The 18,233-nt window shown below is 46.8% G+C and overlaps 2 protein-coding genes across 7 annotated transcripts in view; one reads left to right on the top strand and one right to left on the bottom strand.

The window, feature by feature from the left end:
- LRRC41 (leucine rich repeat containing 41) overlaps positions 1 to 4,173 on the top strand; it is an 18,568-nt gene extending 14,395 nt beyond the window's left edge. For 3 of the 5 annotated variants that reach the window (XM_036846321.1, XM_036846340.1, XM_036846359.1), the window contains 6 exons: positions 1,232 to 1,492; positions 2,034 to 2,198; positions 2,291 to 2,389; positions 2,939 to 3,061; positions 3,286 to 3,361; positions 3,477 to 4,173. In XM_036846321.1, coding sequence (XP_036702216.1) covers positions 1,232 to 1,492; positions 2,034 to 2,198; positions 2,291 to 2,389; positions 2,939 to 3,061; positions 3,286 to 3,361; positions 3,477 to 3,696 — 944 coding nt within the window. In that variant the 3' untranslated portion in view covers positions 3,697 to 4,173. The remainder of the gene's footprint in view (positions 1 to 1,231; positions 1,493 to 2,033; positions 2,199 to 2,290; positions 2,390 to 2,938; positions 3,062 to 3,285; positions 3,362 to 3,476) is intronic. The other 2 variants (XM_036846350.1, XM_036846331.1) reach the window with 2 other exon arrangements.
- RAD54L (RAD54 like) overlaps positions 4,091 to 18,233 on the bottom strand; it is a 26,528-nt gene continuing 12,385 nt past the window's right edge. The window contains exons 9-18 of one of the 2 annotated variants that reach the window (XM_036846371.1): positions 15,958 to 16,108; positions 12,068 to 12,194; positions 10,650 to 10,724; positions 10,372 to 10,502; positions 9,741 to 9,851; positions 9,457 to 9,580; positions 9,025 to 9,103; positions 8,534 to 8,713; positions 4,600 to 4,763; positions 4,091 to 4,503 (exon numbers count right to left, since the gene is read on the bottom strand). In XM_036846371.1, coding sequence (XP_036702266.1) covers positions 4,293 to 4,503; positions 4,600 to 4,763; positions 8,534 to 8,713; positions 9,025 to 9,103; positions 9,457 to 9,580; positions 9,741 to 9,851; positions 10,372 to 10,502; positions 10,650 to 10,724; positions 12,068 to 12,194; positions 15,958 to 16,108 — 1,353 coding nt within the window. In that variant the 3' untranslated portion in view covers positions 4,091 to 4,292. The remainder of the gene's footprint in view (positions 4,504 to 4,599; positions 4,764 to 8,533; positions 8,714 to 9,024; positions 9,104 to 9,456; positions 9,581 to 9,740; positions 9,852 to 10,371; positions 10,503 to 10,649; positions 10,725 to 12,067; positions 12,195 to 15,957; positions 16,109 to 18,233) is intronic. The other variant, XM_036846381.1, reaches the window with a different exon arrangement.

Genomic DNA, 18,233 nt, shown 5'->3' with positions numbered 1-18,233 from the left:
GACATCACAGATGATTCAGTTGCTCAAAAGAAACCTGGATTCTCTTACTCCACATATATTTGGTTACCAGGTTGTACAGTCTCTCAGATTCATTTATCTCCACATCCTTAATTCAGACTACCATTACCTCTCACCTGGATTCATCATTTCAGCAGTTCCTCCTGACTCCACACACACCATACAACTCATTTTTTACACCACAACCCAAGCATATTCAAAAGTGCAAATCTGTCAATCACCTAAAAATTCAATGGCTTCTTGTCACTGTATGTCTGTTTTACTTGGCCATTCATGTGCCTACCCTGCTTACCTCTATAGTTGAATCGTCAACACTTCCCTCCCTTATACTTTACACACCAGCCACATTGAGTATTTCTGTTCTTGGAACCTGCCACTCTTTCCCCTTCAGGTCTTGATATATGCCAAGTTCACTCTGCCAGTCACTCTTCCTCCTTTTAGCCTGTCTCTTTTATGTTCTTTAGGACTCAGCCAGAGAGAGTCTTTACTGATGAAAGCTAAACTGGGTGTTAAGTACCCATCCTTTTACTTCCACAGCACTCTACTTCCCCAGTTCCCATCATATGCTTTTGTTATCAGGCTGTATAGGCAGGAACAAGATCTGCTGCTCATGACTATCTAGCAAAAAAACATGCTTACCAGGTGCTTACCATGGGTAAGGTTTAGTTGAATGAATGAATCAAAAGGAGCCTGCTCAGTCCAAGGAGAGATAAAGGTGTGGCTTCCAAGGAATTATTTGCTCTGTGGCATTAAGCAACTGCCCTAACCTTTCTGGATCCTACTCCCTTCTGTGGGATGTTTTCTGCCCTATTCCCACCCAATGAATTTAAAAGTATTCCCTATTGGATCACTGTCACTCTCCTGCTTAGTTTTCAGATGTTCCCCATGACCTATAGGAAAAGTCCAGAGATCTCTGCTGCTGTCTGGGCCCATCATTCAGCTAGCAGCCACATGCTGTCCCACCACATCCTATCTTCTGTTTTGTGACTCTGCCCTGACTGATGTTTGAGGGCATGGCCCAGTAGAAGAAACATCAGTAAGCTGGTTACCTGAGGAAAAAGCAAGACAACGGATGAATAGTTGAGAATGATTTAAAATAATCTGATCCAAAGCTCAGATTTGGTAGTTATCAACAGAAATATTTGGAGTTTTCTCTGAATATTACCCCTACTGATACTCCCACATGACTGACCCAATCTCTTTCCTGCCATAGGCCTGGGCTCTAATATCTTCCGCCTGCTAGATAGCCTGCGGGCCCTGTCAAGCCAGGCTGGATGCCGCCTCCGTGCCCTGCATCTCAGTGACCTGTTCTCACCACTGCCCATCCTGGAGCTGACACGTGCCATTGTGCGAGCCCTGCCCCTCTTGCGGGTCCTCTCTATTCGTGTCGACCACCCTAGCCAGAGGGACAACCCTGCAGTACCAGGGAATGCAGGGCCCCCTAGCCACATAATTGGGGATGAGGAGATACCAGGTGAAGTACTATGCGCGTGTGTCTATCTCCACAGAAGTGTGCAGGTGTATTTGTGTGGGGACGCAAAAGATCTCTAATCCAGGCCTGTCACCACACATTCCTGGCTTATCTGTAATTTGTTGCCTTTAGAGCCTGTTCTTAAAGATAACCATGGGTTGGATAAATCCCAGACCAACACTAGCCCCGTAGGGAGTGACTATGGCAGATCTGTCTCCAGAAAGGGGTCTGAACCAAGAACAGACCTGACCGTTAGACTAGATTGGGTCCCCATGCTGTATGTTCCCTTAGTTCCTGCATGTCTCATATCCCACCATTCTGCATACGCTACTCGTGTCTGATTAGCTGTCTTCTTGGATTAAAAGCACCGTTAAGGACAAGGACTAAGTCGAATATTAGCATACTGCCTCGCATATATTAGGCACTCAAGGACAAGTAGATGAATAAATGATTTTTCAGTGAATCCTTTAAGGACAGGATGGGACCTGCAATGGAAGTGAAGTAGCAATGGCCAGCTGTAATCTTCTCTCCCTACCATATCCAGAAAACTGCCTGGAACAGCTGGAGATGGGATTTCCACGGGGAGCCCAGCCAGCCCCACTGCTGTGCTCTGTACTGAAGGCCTCAGGTTCTCTGCAGCAGCTGTCCCTGGATAGTGCCACCTTTGCCTCTCCCCAAGATTTTGGGCTTGTGTTGCAGACACTCAAAGGTAGGACCCAGTTAGAATGGTAAAGGGAGAATAGAAGGGGACTTTGCATTGTTGTTTGAGAACACTAAGATCCATGAACTTTCCCAATGCAGAGTACAACCTAGCTCTGAAGAGGCTGAGCTTCCACGACATGAACCTGGCTGACTGTCAGAGTGAGGTGCTGTTTTTGCTACAGAATCTGACTCTTCAAGGTAAGTTCTTCATCCAGAGCCTGGGGCATTCGTGGGTCCTCACTGCAGATCTGCCACGGTCTCACTGAGTGAGCAAGCCACTGTTCTTTTCTTGGCCTTATGTCAACTATAAAATGATCACAGAACCTGCATCACCTTCCTTCTAAAGGGTCCCCTACTCAACTCTTCCTATACTAAACATGGGAAATTACTCACTTGGAGAGTGCCTCACCTAAAAATTTTTCTTACCTTCCAGTGGCTGACAAATGATGGTGGTGGGAAGGGATAAATGTGCTGCCAGGCGCCCCCTCATAGACTTGTAGCTAATGCCCACCCCTGCATAGAAGGAAGTGTATGGAGAACCGTCTGTGCAGAGAGCCTCCCCTGTAGGCTCAATCTCTGGTTTGAATACTGACTTACTTGCAGCCTTGCTTGGGGTTTTGGACAAATTATTTTCTCTTTCTGGGACTCTATGTAAAATGTTCATACCCCTTGCTAAGGCCCTGGGGCCGGAGGGGCAACACCAGTTCTCATGCTGCCATCAGAACTTATTCCACTTTCTCTTGACAGAGATTACCTTCTCCTTCTGCCGTCTGTTTGAGAAGCGCCCGGCCCAATTTCTGCCTGAGATGGTTGCTGCTATGAAGGGCAACTCCACACTGAAGGGCCTCCGGCTGCCAGGGAACCGCCTGGGTGGGGGCAGGGCCCTGAGGAGGGAGAGGGGGAAGGAGCCAGTCCTTTGACCTAGAAACTCAGTGGGTGAGGGCATACACCTCTCCACTGGGAAGACGGGGGTTGGGATATAGTTGTGCTGGGGCTTTAGGAGTCTGGGCTTCTCCCCAGCCAGAACTGGGTTGGGATACCCTTGTTCCCTGTTCTTGGGTAGAGGTGATGAGTATTTCTCCCCTTCTCCCCAGGGAATGCTGGCCTACTGGCCCTGGCAGATGTATTCTCAGAAGATTCATCCTCCTCTCTGTGTCAGCTGGATATCAGGTACATGTGGGCGTGGGGAAGGTGAGAGGAGGGCAACGACAAGGGATGGAGCTGCAGGGACACAGACCAGGGATTAGTTGACTCCTGGGTGTCTAATCCTTCTCACCCCTACCAGTTCCAACTGCATCAAGCCAGATGGGCTTCTGGAGTTTGCCAAGCGGCTGGAGCGCTGGGGCCGTGGGGCCTTTGGTCACCTGCGCCTCTTCCAGAACTGGCTGGACCAGGATGCAGTCACAGCCAGGGAAGCCATCCGACGGCTCCGGGCCACCTGCCATGTGGTTAGCGACTCGTGGGACTCATCCCAAGCCTTCGCAGATTATGTCAGCACCATGTGATGGGCCCATGCCTCACAGGCCCATGCTCAGTACCATCAGCTTGCAGGGGCTGAGGCATGGGCTGCCCAGAACTCCCAACCACCAATTCTATCTTTCTCTTTCTGTCACCTTTTTTCTCTTTTTTCCTTTTTCCCTTGCACTGAGGTCTTGGAGGCCTTGATGGGGCCCAGCAAAGGCATTCCCACAACTGGGTTTAGAGCCTTTGGGCTCCTTACTCAGTACCCGGGGCCAGGAGGTCACAGTGGTCATTAATCACTGAGGACAGCCCCCACCCCCTTCCCTGCCCCGGGGTTCCTGCTTTCCCTCCTCAAGCAGTTACCCAGGCTTTAGTGAAGTGTAGGAGTGCCCACTACCAGGCCTCTCCTCTACTGGGCTCACCATGCTGCTCCCAGGCCTCAGTCCCTTTCATACCTTTATTCCTTTCTTTTTTTTAACCAAAAAAGTTTTTCTTATAAAATAAATTTTGGGCAAACATCATGCAGCCCTTCTTGATGATTTTTCTCTCAGAGAACAAAATTCAACAGTGCCCTATGGGGCGGGGAGCCCCCTTTCCCCAACTCCTTCCTCTAACAGCTACACACCAGACCAGCTGGTTATCAGTGGAGGCCCCGCTGCTCCTCATGGGAATGCTGGTGGAAGACGAAGGTGATGGCAGTGGAAGCAGCATCCCAGGCAGCCTGGAGTACCTCATCCTTGAGCCCCCGCTTATCAGTGCTATGGTTCCATTGAGCCAGGTCTGAGGTACAGTCAGAACCATCAGGGGGTGGCCAGACCTGGTGGTTGTTGACACAGCGGCGGCAGCGCAACCTGCGGGCAGAGGACAGAGCTGTGGTTACTGTAGATCCCATCTCCAAGCTGTGTAGGGTGTTCAGAGGTAATGGCCAGCAGGGGCACTCCACCCACCTGTCATGTGTGTCACTGAGGCTAGCCTCATCCAGGGTAAACAGCTCCTTCAACTCGCCTAGAGAGAAGTGCCGCTCCACATCCTGCTCCTCATCCACCACACAGCTGCTCAGTGCCTTCTTGTGGCTCTGACGCTGAAAGATCTTCTCCTCAATGGTTCCTGCCTGGGGTGGGTGGGGGTAGGGTGTGGAGGCCAGGGCTAAGTCACCTCCAAACACAGAGGGCAGGAAAACCCAGGGGTTGAAACTATAGCCACCCAAGAGAAGGGGAGATGAATGAGAAGAGTCTTGCAGCAATACCTCTGTTCATCTAAGCCAGTGGTCCGCAACCTTTTTGGCACCAGGGACCAGTGGTTTTGTGGAAGACAATTTTTATACGGACTGGTGACGGGTGGGGGTGGGGGGTGGGGGGTGGGGAATGGCTCAGGTGGTAACACGAGCAATGGGGAGCCCCAGATGAAGCTTTGCTCGCTTGCTGCTCACCTCCTGCTGTGCGGCCCAGTTCCTAACAGGCCGTGGACCAGTTCCAGTCCCCGGCCCAAGGGTTGGGGACCCCTGATCTAAGCCTATTTTCCCAGTCTATCTTTTGGGAATATGACTTGTGCATGTCTGCCCACCCAGAATATTTTCTGTACCGATGGAGGATTCCAGGGCCTCGCTAAATTTCTTCAGGGTGGGCTGAGGTTTGTCTGCAACAGCAGATCTCCACACCAAGTCCAAATCTCACTCCAGTAAATGTCATTTGGGTATCCTATGCCAGGCCCTGTGCTAATGCCAGGATACAAAGAAGAATCAAATATGATCCCTATTCTTAAACTCATAGACTACTGGGGGAGAGAGACATATACTTGGTACAATGATAGAAATCTGTATAGGATACCCAGGGACCCACAAGAGGGATGGTGGAATGGAATAATGTTGAAAAGCTTGAAAGTAAGGATTATCCTTGAGCTGAATCTTGAAAAATGAATAGATGGTTTACAAGGAAAGAGAGAAGGCATTCCACGTATAAGAACAAAATCAATAAGCCTGGCCTACTAGAGGACTGTGAGGAGTTTGGCCTGTCTAGAGGATGGTAGGAGTATAGTACGTAAGAGCTGGGACTGAGAAAGCCCCATACTGGAGAAACTTGGATGCCAGGCTAAAGAGCTTGACCTTGTCTTGGAAGTGAAAAGCAAAATTAGAATTTTTGGAAAGCTCATTCCGGAAGTAGTTGTGAAGAATGGGTTATGATAAGACCAAAGGTAAAGAATTAGGAAGTCAGATGACTGTGATTTTAGTATGGGATGGAGAGGAAGGTTAGATTAAGGAATTCTGAGAAGGTAAAATCAATGGTATAATTAGAATCTGGTTAGGAGACAGAGAATGGTCCAGTAGGATGATACCCAGATTTGGGTTGGGTGGATAACAGAGCCATTAAATGACAAAATTCAGAAGGGGATACTCATAAGACATTTAAGTAGAAATATACAGTAGGTGATGGAAATATGGGTCGAGAATTCAGGTAAGAGATCTGGGCTAAAAAGTTACTTAGAGACTTGTCAATATAATGAGTGCATATAATCACAGCGGTAGGAAAACCAGAGTGGAGTTTCCAAAGAGAAAAGAATTTTAAGATTTGTAGCCAACAGTGTCAGATATACAAAGAAGAAAAATCAAGAGTCTCTTGTTTTAGCAATTAGGAAGCCAATATATCGAAAGAAGGTTCAGTGGCGTAACTGGTGAGATGAGTGAATAGGAGATGAGATGAAGTAAATCTGTAGGCTTTGGAAAAATCTGACAGTGAATGAATGAAAAGTAACCCAAGGTAGTCACTGCAATAGGACAGAGGGTTGAGAAACTTGTTTTTTTTTTTAATTATTTATTTATTTATTTATTTTTTAAAGCTAGTCAAATGAGAAACTTGTTTTTAAGGTGAGAGCTACTTGACAACGTTTACAGACTTCAGGGGAATAAAGGAGAAACTGATCAACTAAGAAAGGAAAGGATAGGAAAGGGGTCTAGAGCAGAGCTGGAATGATAAGCCTCCAACAGAGAGGAAGGAAATGATTTTCCTTTGAGAATGGAAGGGAAGAGCAGGTGTAAAGACTGACAGAAGAGAGGAAGTTAGGCAAGAGAATTCAAGCTTGGTAGCCTACATTTTCTCTGTGAAGTAGAAGACAAAGTCTCTCCAGAAAGAAGGAAAGACAGGGCCAGGTAGGAAGCTTGAGGAAAGTGGTGAAGGCTTGAAGTAGCTGGTGAAGGAAATGAAATATGGCCCTGCTCAAAATGGAGAATGAATCTGTGGTAGTGCCAATCTGTAAATGCAAGCTGTATCTGGCGCAGAAGCTGAAGCTGAGAACAGCCATAAGGATCCACATGGAGTAGGTATTAGGGGAAGAGTGCCTGAAAGGATGCACAATGAGGATCAGGCTGAATAGAAAGGGAAGCCAGACTGGGAGGAGCTGGGGCGGGGGTAACTAGGGACATTAGGTTGAAACAGATATAGGAGGTATGAGAAAGCTGGAAGGACAGGAAATGAGAGTAGAATGAGAGGTATTAAAGCTCTGGGTACTGTGTAGTTTTGGTACTGTTACAAGTTCCATACTGTGGCCTTGGGAATAACGCGAGTAAAAAAATGAGGGGGAGGACTTCCCTGGTGGCACAGTGGTTAAGAATCCGCCTGCCAATGCAGGGGACATGGGTTTGAGCCCTGGTCCGGGAAGATCCCACACGCCACAGAGCAACTAAGCCCGTGCGCTACAACTACTGAGCCTGAGCTCTAGAGCTCGCGAGCCACAACTACTGAGTCCGCATGCCTAGAGCTGAGCTCCGAAACAAGAGAAGCCACCGCAATGAGAAGCCTGTGCACCACAACGAAGAGCAGGCCCCACTCACAGCAACTAGAGAAAGCCCATGAGCAGCAATGAAGACCCAACAACGAAGACCCAATGCAGCCAAAAATAAATGAATAAATTTATTATTCTTTTTAAAAAAAGGACTTCCCTGATGGCGCGGTGGTTGAGAATCTGCCTGCCAATGCAGGGGACACGGGTTCGAGCCTTGGTCCAGGAAGACCCCACATGCTGTGGAACAACTAAGCCCGTGCGCCACTACTACTGAGCCCGTGTGCCACAACTACTGAAGCCCACGCACCTAGAGCTTGTGCTCCGCAACAAGAGAAGCCATTGCAATAAGAAGCCCGCGCAGCGCAACGCAACGAAGAGTAGCCCCCGCTTGACACAACTAGAGAAAGCCCGCATGCAGCGACAAAGACCCAAGGCCGCCAAAAATAAATAAATAAAAAATAAAATTTTTTTTTAAAAAAAGGGGGAGTTAAGGAGGTCATTAGAGATGAAGTCAAGGAAACGTGAAGGCCAGAGTGCTGGAAAATTGCAGGTCCTTGAAGTCAGCCAGGATGATAGCTGGATTTGGGGAAGAAATGAAGACTGAACTGGTGTCCAAAGTTATTGATGAATTAGGTAAACAGCAGAAGGTAGATGACTGTAGCAAGGAAGAAAAGAGGGTAGTCAAGACAACATGAGCTTCAAAAGAGGTACTATACGATGGATGGTCTGACTGATCACTGAGAACTTGGAGAATGCCAATACCACTTCTTAGCCCCGTGGGACATGGAGTATGAGAAGACTACAAGGCAAGCGGTACAGAAGAAATCAGGTGTAAGAGAAAGCAAGTGTCCTGTGAAAAGGATGAGGCCACAGGGGAGTTTGTTAACTACTGCACAGGCATCCAGAGGGCATAGTAAGAAGGATCTGAGGAACAGGGTGGTGAGAGAGGGCAAGAAAAGAAGAATAAAGAGCTCCAGGCTAAGCCCATAGCCTGGCCACTGTTACGGGCAGAGGGGCCAAAGAGAGGCAATGAGAAACAAACCAAGGTGGTCCTGAAAGTCTTATTCCATGACCCACACCTACGCTGACCATTATCACCATCCTTACAGAGAGCAGGCGATAGATATAGCAGGTCTTCTTTTGACCGTCACGCCAGACCCGGGCCATGGCTTGTTCATCATTGGCTGGGTTCCAGTCAGGGTCAAACATGACCAGTCGGTTAGCCCCAATGAGATTTAGGCCACAGCCCCCAGCTTTGCTGCTCAGCATGAAGACAAAGTCAGGACTCTGGAAAGAGAAGAAGGAGAAAAAGAACCACTTACAGCCCAAACTAAGAATCTTGCTCGGCCCAGCCAACTGTTCTCTCATGTGCAGACCAATTGTGAGGACTACCAGTTTGCTACCTACCAGCCAATTTACCAGCCCACAAGGTCAGTTCCCAGTACAGCCATCACCAACCAATCAGCCTAACCCTACCACACCCACCAGAAAAAAAAAAGTCAAGAGAGACCTAAAGCAGAGCCCCTTTGTAGATTCTGTCAACCCTTAGTTCTGATGTTATTGCATTAGTGGTGTGGGGACAGGAGCTGTGCACTTACGGATGGATTGTTGAAGCGCTCCACAACCTTGGCTCGCTTCTTAATGGACATTGTGCCATCCAAGCGAACATATAAGTACCTGAAGGGGAATCCAAAGATCAAATCAAGAAGGAAGCAGAGCCCCCTTGGAGCCAGAGCTACTGAAGGGACTGAACCAACCATGCTTGAATGCTGTTCGTATACAGCCTGAAACCCTGAACTCCCAAAGGGAGTGGCAGGGAGCTAAGGGCTAGGACTGTCCTGTGGAGTACCAGAAGGACAAAGAACTATTCTGCTTAGAGATGGAGTTATGGCCATTGCAGCAATAAGGAAACAGACATCTTCTGGAAAGTCCCTCCTGCTCCCACATCTTGGTCCATATCCACCAATCACAACACCTACTTTTCCTAGGGGTACAGTAGGAGAGGTACCCCTTTGACAGCTCTTCCCTACCTTCGGGCCCGGCAGAGTTTCTCAAAGAGGTCCAATGTCTGAGTGTAATTGGACACCAGCACTACTTTGTCACTGCTGCAACTTCGGGTCACCGCCAGAATGTAATCAAGGACCAGCATCTTACCTGGGAAGATCAACAACCATCAGCACCCAATGGGCCATCCCAATGGCCCAGGATTCTTACTCATGATATTCTGCCATGAGACAGAACAGATCTAGCACAAAGAGACAACCTCCCACCCCTCTTCCCAGAGGAGCCCAAAGACTGGTAGGAAAGGACTCACCTGACAGCTGAGGCTCTAGAGCCTTGGAGCTATAACCAGGGGGAAATACGTCCAAGGTACCTTCAAAGCCATCCTCTTCCTCCACACACTTGTCATAGATTAGAGCTGGATCTGGAAAAAACTCCAAAATGCCAGCTACATTGCTTCCAGAAGTTTCCACTTCAATGCTCGTTAGAACGCCCTCTAGAAGCCTACCCAGACCTTCCTCACCACCAGATTTGCTTGTTTCCAAATCCCAGTGTGCAATTAGTGCCACCTGGGATCATGAGTGGACAATTTTGCTCACTAGTGTGTTCTGTGTTCTCCCAACAAGAGGCGAGCTATACCAGACAGGGCAAAGTTTGTTATTTTTCCCCCGTCCAATATTTTTTATGCATATGTGTGTGTGCACACACTCTCACGCACAGTCCTATATATTCCAAGCATCAAGCATGGGTCAGGCAAAGGATAAGCTAAATTTTCCAAAGCAAAGGGTCTGGTTTAGAGTACACAATACATGAGCTCATGCCTTGTGGAGGCACAGAATTACATGTGGCCTCTATGAGGACTATGGACAAGTTTTAGTGAAGGTGGTTGAACTACCTTCCTTGCTCACTCTCACAGAGGACCCCAGCGCACGGATCCAACTCACGATTACATAGTTTCTTTAGTGAAGTGATGGAAGAAAGGGATGACACACTCATATTGCCCTCACGCAACTCTTCTGCTGGCTTGGCCTGTCTCAAAAACCTCTTGTATAATTCAGTCTGAAGGGGTGTCAGCCTGAAAAAGAAAAAAAAAAAAGGAGCTGGGTCAGCAGGAAATGCTGGACCACACTTCTGCCCTCCAAGGACACACTGAGAGCCCAGCCATACCTCAGGGACTGAGCTTTTACCCACTCACTCCACACCCCTCAGTTGAGTTCAGTACCTACAACAAACCACCTGCTCGATCTTCACAGGCAGATATTTAGAAAGGATATCAGATGTCCTCCGTATCAGGCACCTGGGAGAACAAGATAAAAAGACAAGGGGCTGATAAAACTGCCACCCAAAGGACCAAGACTGATTTTCTTTTGTAGTATCAAATGTCAGAAACCCATCAGCCCTATGGCAAAGATATCTATACCAGGGTCTCAGTCACGGGAACAGAGACCCTTTCAAACAGTCTAGCTCAGACGGACAACTCCCTCTTCCCCTTCAAAAGGTCAGCTGGGGCTTCCCTGGTGGTGCAGTGGTTGAGAATCTGCCTGCCAATGCAGGGGACACGGGTTCGAGCCCTGGTCTGGGAAGATCCCACGTGCCGCGGAGCAACTAGGCCTGTGAGCCATAACTACTGAGCCTGCGCGTCTGGAGCCTGTGCTCCGCAACAAGAGAGGCCGCGATAGTGAGAGGCCCGCGCACCGCGATGAAGAGTGGCCCCCGCTCGCCGCAACTAGAGAAAGCCCTCGCACAGAAACGAAGACCCAACACAGCCAAAAATAAAATAAATAAATAAATAAATAAAAATTTAAAAAAAAAAAAAAAAAAAAGAAGGTCAGCTGCCTTTCAAGAGAAGGCAGAGGTCTCCTACTAAGCCTGGTGCTCTGACAGGGGAAGTAAGCTGTAAACCACTGAGCCCTTATGGGAGTTTCTGCTTGCATTTGCCCAAATGCCTGCTGCCACACGGCCCAAGGTTCAATGAAAGTATGCCCATACTACCTGGCAGACCAGGAAGGACAGGATCAGGCACCTAAGCAGCAGCTCCTAAGAGCACACTGACTCTCCTTCCTGCCATCTTAACCTGGGAGGGAGGTGCCTGTTGGCAAAAGCAAGACTCTTCAGGAAGCAGATCATCAAGTATACATAACTACAACAGAGGACTCCAGAATGTACCTGCCCCTTGAGCTATGTGGCCCCCCTGGAGAGAGCCTTGTCAGCCTGGGAGCCATACCCATCCTTCAGATCTACTACCTGTCACAGAAAGCTATGGGACGTGGGAAGGGACGCCTGATGCTTTAGGTGTGAGACTGACTGAGAGGAAACTTCTGAAGTACTAACAATGCTCCAAGGGATATTTTGCTCAGAAGTCTAGCAACAGAAAAAAGCTTCCTCAGCAGGATGCTAAGCGGCACCAAACCAGACCACAGGACCCAAGGTCAGGGAGAAAGCAGGGAATCAGCCTGCAAGACCCCTTCATTTATTCAGTGACTACTGTCAGGGCACAATCCCACTCTCTTAGGAGAATCCCAGACCTCAAGGCCAAGGCCACAAAGGATCGGCTTTGGATGGCTAAGGAGGCAATTCTGATGACCTAATGTGGGGGGACCCAAAGGGAGGTACTACTGTCTAGCCCACCCCCCCCATTACCTATTCACAATGCTGATGAGCTCCCGCAGTCGCTCCTCTCCTAGATGCCTATCTTCCTCACTGGCAGCTGCATCTCGACCCTTCAAAATTGGCAATTCAAAATGCTTCTTGAACTCCTGGGCAGTTCCTAAGCATAGGAGAAAAGGCATTAAAGAATATAGAAAAGTAATGACTTTCCCACTGCCAGTAACAGCAGACTACTTTGTCACAGACCAACCTTCTATTGAGAACAACAAAGCTGAACAAATTATAGGCAATTTCTGTTTGAATGGATCAGAGAGCTACCAAAGCAGAAAAGACTTGAAAGGCCAAATAATAAGATAGCAAGTAGATCAAAACCCAAATATATAACTAATTACATTAAATGTAAATGGACCAAATAATCCAATTGTCAGACTGGATTTTTTTTTTTTTAATAGCCCACCTATATACTGCTTATAAGAGATGAAATAGCATGTACAATGAAGTACAAGACAGTCCTCAACTGGGACTTCCCTGGTGGTCCAGTGGTTAAGACTCCACGCTTCCACTGCAGAGGGCACAGGTCGGGCAACTAAGATCCCACATGCCATGCAGCGCAGCCAAAACAAACAAAAAAAAAACAAAAAAACAAACAAAAAAAGACAGTCCTCAACTTATTATGATGGTTTGACTTATGAATTTTCGACTCTATGATTGTGTGGAAGCAATATGTATTCAGTAGAAACTATACTTCAAATTTTTTTTATTAATTAATTAATTTATTTATGGCTGTGTTGGGTCCTTGTTTCTTGTGCGTGGGCTTTCTCTAGTTGTGGCAAGCGGGGGCCACTCTTCATCACGGCGCACGGGCCTCTCACCACCGCGGCCTCACTTGTTGCGGAGCACAGGCTCCAGACGCGCAGGCTCAGTAACTGTGGCTCACGGGCCCAGCTGCTCTGTGGCATGTGGGATCTTCCCAGACCAGGGCTCGAACCCGTGTCCCCTGCATTGGCAGGCAGACTCTCAACCACTGTGCCACCAGGGAAGCCCTATACTTCAAATTTTTAATTTTGATCTTTTCCCAGGCTAGCAATATGAAATACCATACTCTCTCTTGATGATATTGGGCAGCAACAGTGAGCCACAGCTCCCAGTCAGCCACGTGATCATGAGGGTTAACAACCGATATACTTATAACCATTCTATGCCCATACATTCTGTTTTTCACTTACAGTGTAGTATTCAATAAATTACATGAGATATTCAGCACTTTTTATAAAATAGGCTTTGTGTGAAATGCTTTTACCCAACTGTAGGCTAATTTAAGTGTTCTGAGCACATTTCAGGTAGGCTAGGCTAAGTTATGATGTTTGACATTAAATGCTTTTTTTCCTTAAAGGTGTATAATTATTTTATATGCCACATACCACTTTATTTTATGATTTTTTTTTGGTTGGGGTGCTGTGCCACATGGCATGCAGGATCTTAGTTCCCCAACCAGGGATCAAACCTGCACCCCTGCAGTAGAAGCGTGGAGTGTCAACCACTGGACCACCAGGGAAGACCCTTAAATGCATTTTTGACTCAAAATATTTTCAACTTACAATGGGTTTAGCGGCACAGAACCCCATCATAAGTTGAGGAAGATCTGTACTGATACATGCTACAGTATGGATGAAGCTTCAAAACATTATGCTAAGTATAAGAAGCCAAACACAAAAGGTCCCATATTATATGATTCCATTTATAGGAAATATTCAGAACAGGCAAGTCCATAGAGACAGAAAGCAGACTGGTAGTTGATAGGGGTTGGGGGTAAGTGAGGATAGGGAGCAACTGTTTAATGAGTATAGGGTTTTGTTTTGGCCAGGAATGTAAAAGGTCAGGTACCTCACAAAAGAGGATCTCCAAATGGCCAATGAACATATTAAAAGGTGTTCAACTTTTTTTTTTTTAAACAATCTTTTTTTTTTTTTTAAATATTATTTATTTATTTGGCTGCGCCGGATCTTAGCTGTGGCACGCAGGATCTTCGTTGCCACGTGCAGGATCTTTAGTTGCGGCATGTGGACTCTTAGCTGCTGTACACATGTGGGATCTAGTTCCCTGACCAAGGATCGAACCCAGGCCCCCTGCACTGGGAGCGCGGAGTCTTAAACACTGGACCACCAGGGAAGGCCCAAAGGTGTTTGAGTTTTATTCAACATTAAATAAATGCAATGAAATATCACTAAACACCCACCCAGAATGACTAAAATTTTTTTTAAAATGTGTTCTAGGGCTTCCCTGGTGGCGCAGTGGTTGAGAGTCTGCCTGCCAATGCAGGGGACACGGGTTCGAGCCCTGGTCTGGGAAGATCCCACATGCCACAGAGCAACTAGGCCCGTGAACCACAATTGCTGAGCCTGCGCGTCTGGAGCCTGTGCTCCGCAACAAGAGAGGCCATGATGATGAGAGGCCTGTGCACTGTGATGAAGAGTGGCCCCCACTTGCCACAACTGGAGAAAGCCCTCGCACAGAAACGAAGACCCAACACAGCCATAAATAAATAAATAAATAAAAATTAAACTTAAAAAAAAAAAAAATGTGTTCTAAAGATAAACATTGGTGATGCTATAAAGCAGAGGCCAGCAAACTATAACCATGGGCCAGCCACCTGTTTCTATAAATAGTTTTATTAGAACACATCCATGCTCATTAATTTACATTTTATGGCTGCTTTCATAGTGCAATAGCAGAGCTGAGTAGCTGTGACAGAGACAGTATGGCCTACGAGCCTAAAATAACTATCTAGCCTTTTTTTTTTGGCCACACTGTGCAGCATGCGGGATCTTAGTTCCCCGACCAAGGATCAAACCTATGCCCCCTGCATTGGGAGCACAGAGTCTTAACCACTGGACCGCCAGGGAAGCCCACTATCTACCCTTTTAAGAAAAAATTTGCTGGCCCCTGATGTAGAGACACTGGAATTTTCATATACTGCCGGTACAATCACTCTGGAAAACTGGAATATCTACTAGGGTTAAACACATGCATAACATATGACCCAGCAATTCCACTCTTATGACAGAGGAACGCATACTATGCTCAGGTAAAAAAATGTACAAGAACGTTCACAGGATCATTATTCAAAATAATAAAAAACTGGAAACAATTCAATTGTCTATCAACAGTAGAACTAATAAATTCTGGTATATTCATAAAATGGAATAGTATACTAAAGTGAAAAACAAACTACTGCTATAGGCAACAACATGCATGAATCTCATACACATAATATTGAACAAAAGAATCCAGATGCAAAGGAAAATATGCTATATGATTCTTTAAAGTTCAAAAATGGGCACTAATAAACCCTTCCACAGATATCTATGTGTAAGAATTGCCCAAGCTATGGTTGCCAGGGGCTGGGGGGAGTGGGAAATGGGGAATTGCTGCTTAATGGGTAGAGTTTCACTTTTGCAAGATGAAAAAAGTTCTGGAGATGGTTGGTGGTGATGGTTGCACAACAATGTGAACGTACTTAATGACACTAAGTTGCACACTAAAAAATGGTTAAAAACAAAACAAAACTGCCTAATACAGAGTCTGCTCTGAGGCCAAAGCTCTTGAGAGGCAGCTAGGATGTGATGAGCAAAAATGCCTGGGGATAGTAGTTCCATCCCCAGCTCATAGAGACAATGCCCTGCATAGCCCCTGCCACCTCTGCAGTGGAAAAAAAGACCAGAGTGGGCCTTGCTGAGTTGCTCAGCAGAGCCAAGGTCTCCCAATGGCTTTGCTACTCCTTGACATGAGAAGTCTTCCTAGAAGAGTGCCTAGTGACCCACATATAACTAGTGGTCTCTCCTCTCTCTCCTCAGCTAGCGTTACAATCCCAAGGCTAAGGCAAGGCTCCTCTCCAGTATATCAGACAAGGCCAAGATTCTTACCCAGGATTCCCGAATTAACAAAATGTACCAAGCTGAAATACTCAAGGAGATCATTCTGGATGGGAGTCCCGGAGATGAGGACCCGTCGGCTGGTGTTCAAGCTGTCCAGGGCCTGGTAAGTCTGATTCTCAGAGTTCTTGAGCCTGTGCCCCTGCAAGGAAATTAATTCTCACTTAGGCATGGGCACAATGTGGCCTCCCTAACAGTAGCAAAATCTTGTATAGACAGGCAAAGAGGAATCATGAGCATTACAGGTCCTGAGGCCTTGGGAACTGGGCAGGGGGCAGCAAAAGCGAGAGTTTACCCACTCTCTTGGGGAGAAATGCCAGGCTCAAGAGACAGACCTTCAGCTTCTAGACCAATGCTATATCCATAAAGCATGGATTCTCTATTTCTTCCCCTCCTCTTCCCTGCCCCAACCTCCAGAGCCATAGTAGCCTGCCTATCCTCTTCAGAGATCATTCAGACATGTTAGAGACCCGTGCTTTCAGGGAATCCTCCCTCTGCACTAGCCCAACCATCCCAGAACCTCCTGAGCCAGATGCCTCCTGTATTAGTCTCCCAGCTATCAGTGCTAAGGGGACTTGGTCCAGGCTCCTCCTCTCCTCTTTCCACAGAATCCAGCCAGCTCAGAAATCTAAAGAAAGAGCCTCTCTCTGCCTCTCTTTGCATCTCTTCCCCAATCCCTATATCACCCACCCCAATACACACCTGTTACTTCTCTCTTTTAAGCCTTTTTCAACAAAACGGTAAAGGACCCTATCAACTTTCCTCTCTCCCCAAGAATCACACGGGCACGGTCAGGCCTGCGCCTTTTCTACCCCCAGCCCCTTTCAGCCCCACACTGGGCAGGGCACGCAAAACACAACCACCAGTGAAAGAATGAACAAATAAGCCAGCCTTTCACAGTGCAATTAAACACAGACCCTCCACTGATTCTCCCATCTGTGGGATCAAGTCCAAGCTCGTTAGCTTAGTACTTCTCAGTTAAGGACCCAGCTGACTTCTTTGACACTCTCCACAGCTTGTCACAGTCCAGGAAACTATAACTCACCACTCCTAATGCTGGATCTCCTTAGGTCTCATTGCCCATGCCATTCCTCTGCCCACAATTCGCTTCCACAGGCAAATTCCTCAAATGTCACCTCCTATGCAAAGCCTTCCTCAATGACCCCAGGCTGTTGGGGTTTCTCACCTCTGGCTCTTATGGCACTCTGTACATAACAGCTGTGCACTGAATCCTTTTAATGTGCCAGGCACTATACTAAGCACTTTACCTATATTCTCTTCTAAAACCCAGATAACGATCAGATGAGAGGAAATTACAATACCCTTTTAGAGAAAATGAGGTTCAGAGAGGTGAACAGTTATCCAAAATCATGCTGGTATCAAGTAGCAGAAGTGAGATTTGAACTCAGGTGTGTGAGATTCTGAAGTCCGGGCACTATACTACTCTGCCTCTTATCTACTGCTATATATACTAATCACATTCGATTGTACTTTATCTCCTCACCAAGGCAGGAACTTTTAAAGGCAGAGACCACGTCATATTTGCCTTTGTAACAGTGCACAGGACAGAGCCCCACACAGAACACACTGCTCAGTGAATGCTTGCTGAAGAATGAATGAATAAGCAACATTGCTATTGAAGAATCAGACAGACACCCATAGAATTTTAATTTAAAAAAAAAATGACTGGATGTTGTATACCTAAAATGAAAACATTATATGTCAATTATATCTGTTTTAAAAAAAAATTTTAAAGACATCCTAAACAAAGAAAATAAACTTAAAAGTGACTGGAGGATCCAAGCAACAGCCCTGAAACAAAAGGCTAAGACTTCTGAGCTGAAGAGGGAAATAAGACTTGAAACTTGTGAAGAAATTACCCAAAAGGCCCTGGGGAAATGGGCATCCATTGGATCCCTCTAAACAACTGGATCCCTCTAAACTGAAGCTCCCTGACGGCTGGCAATCATGAGATCCCCAGGGCCTGACACGTAACAGGTACTTCATAACTCAATTAATGAACTGAACTGATGCACTACCCCTGTGGGTCTCTGTGAAAGGGAAAGCCAACACCAGCTCCTGTGGGACCTTCCTGGCTCCAGACCTGGCTCCTGCCACCATCAGCCACGGATTTAAAACCCAAATGCTGGCATCTCAGCAAATCAAATGTTTGGCCAGATGAAAAGTTGTCAGAGTTCTTATTTATAAGCTGCTGCTGAACTTCTGTTCTGGCAGAATTCTCAGCTTATCCTTTTAAAAGCAAAAAA

The sequence above is a fragment of the Balaenoptera musculus genome, chromosome 1, assembly GCF_009873245.2.
Source record: "Balaenoptera musculus isolate JJ_BM4_2016_0621 chromosome 1, mBalMus1.pri.v3, whole genome shotgun sequence".
In the NCBI taxonomy this organism is placed as follows: Eukaryota; Metazoa; Chordata; class Mammalia; order Artiodactyla; family Balaenopteridae; genus Balaenoptera; species Balaenoptera musculus.
Note: the sequence above shows the minus strand (reverse complement) of the source record. Positions and strands in the feature narration are given on the sequence as shown.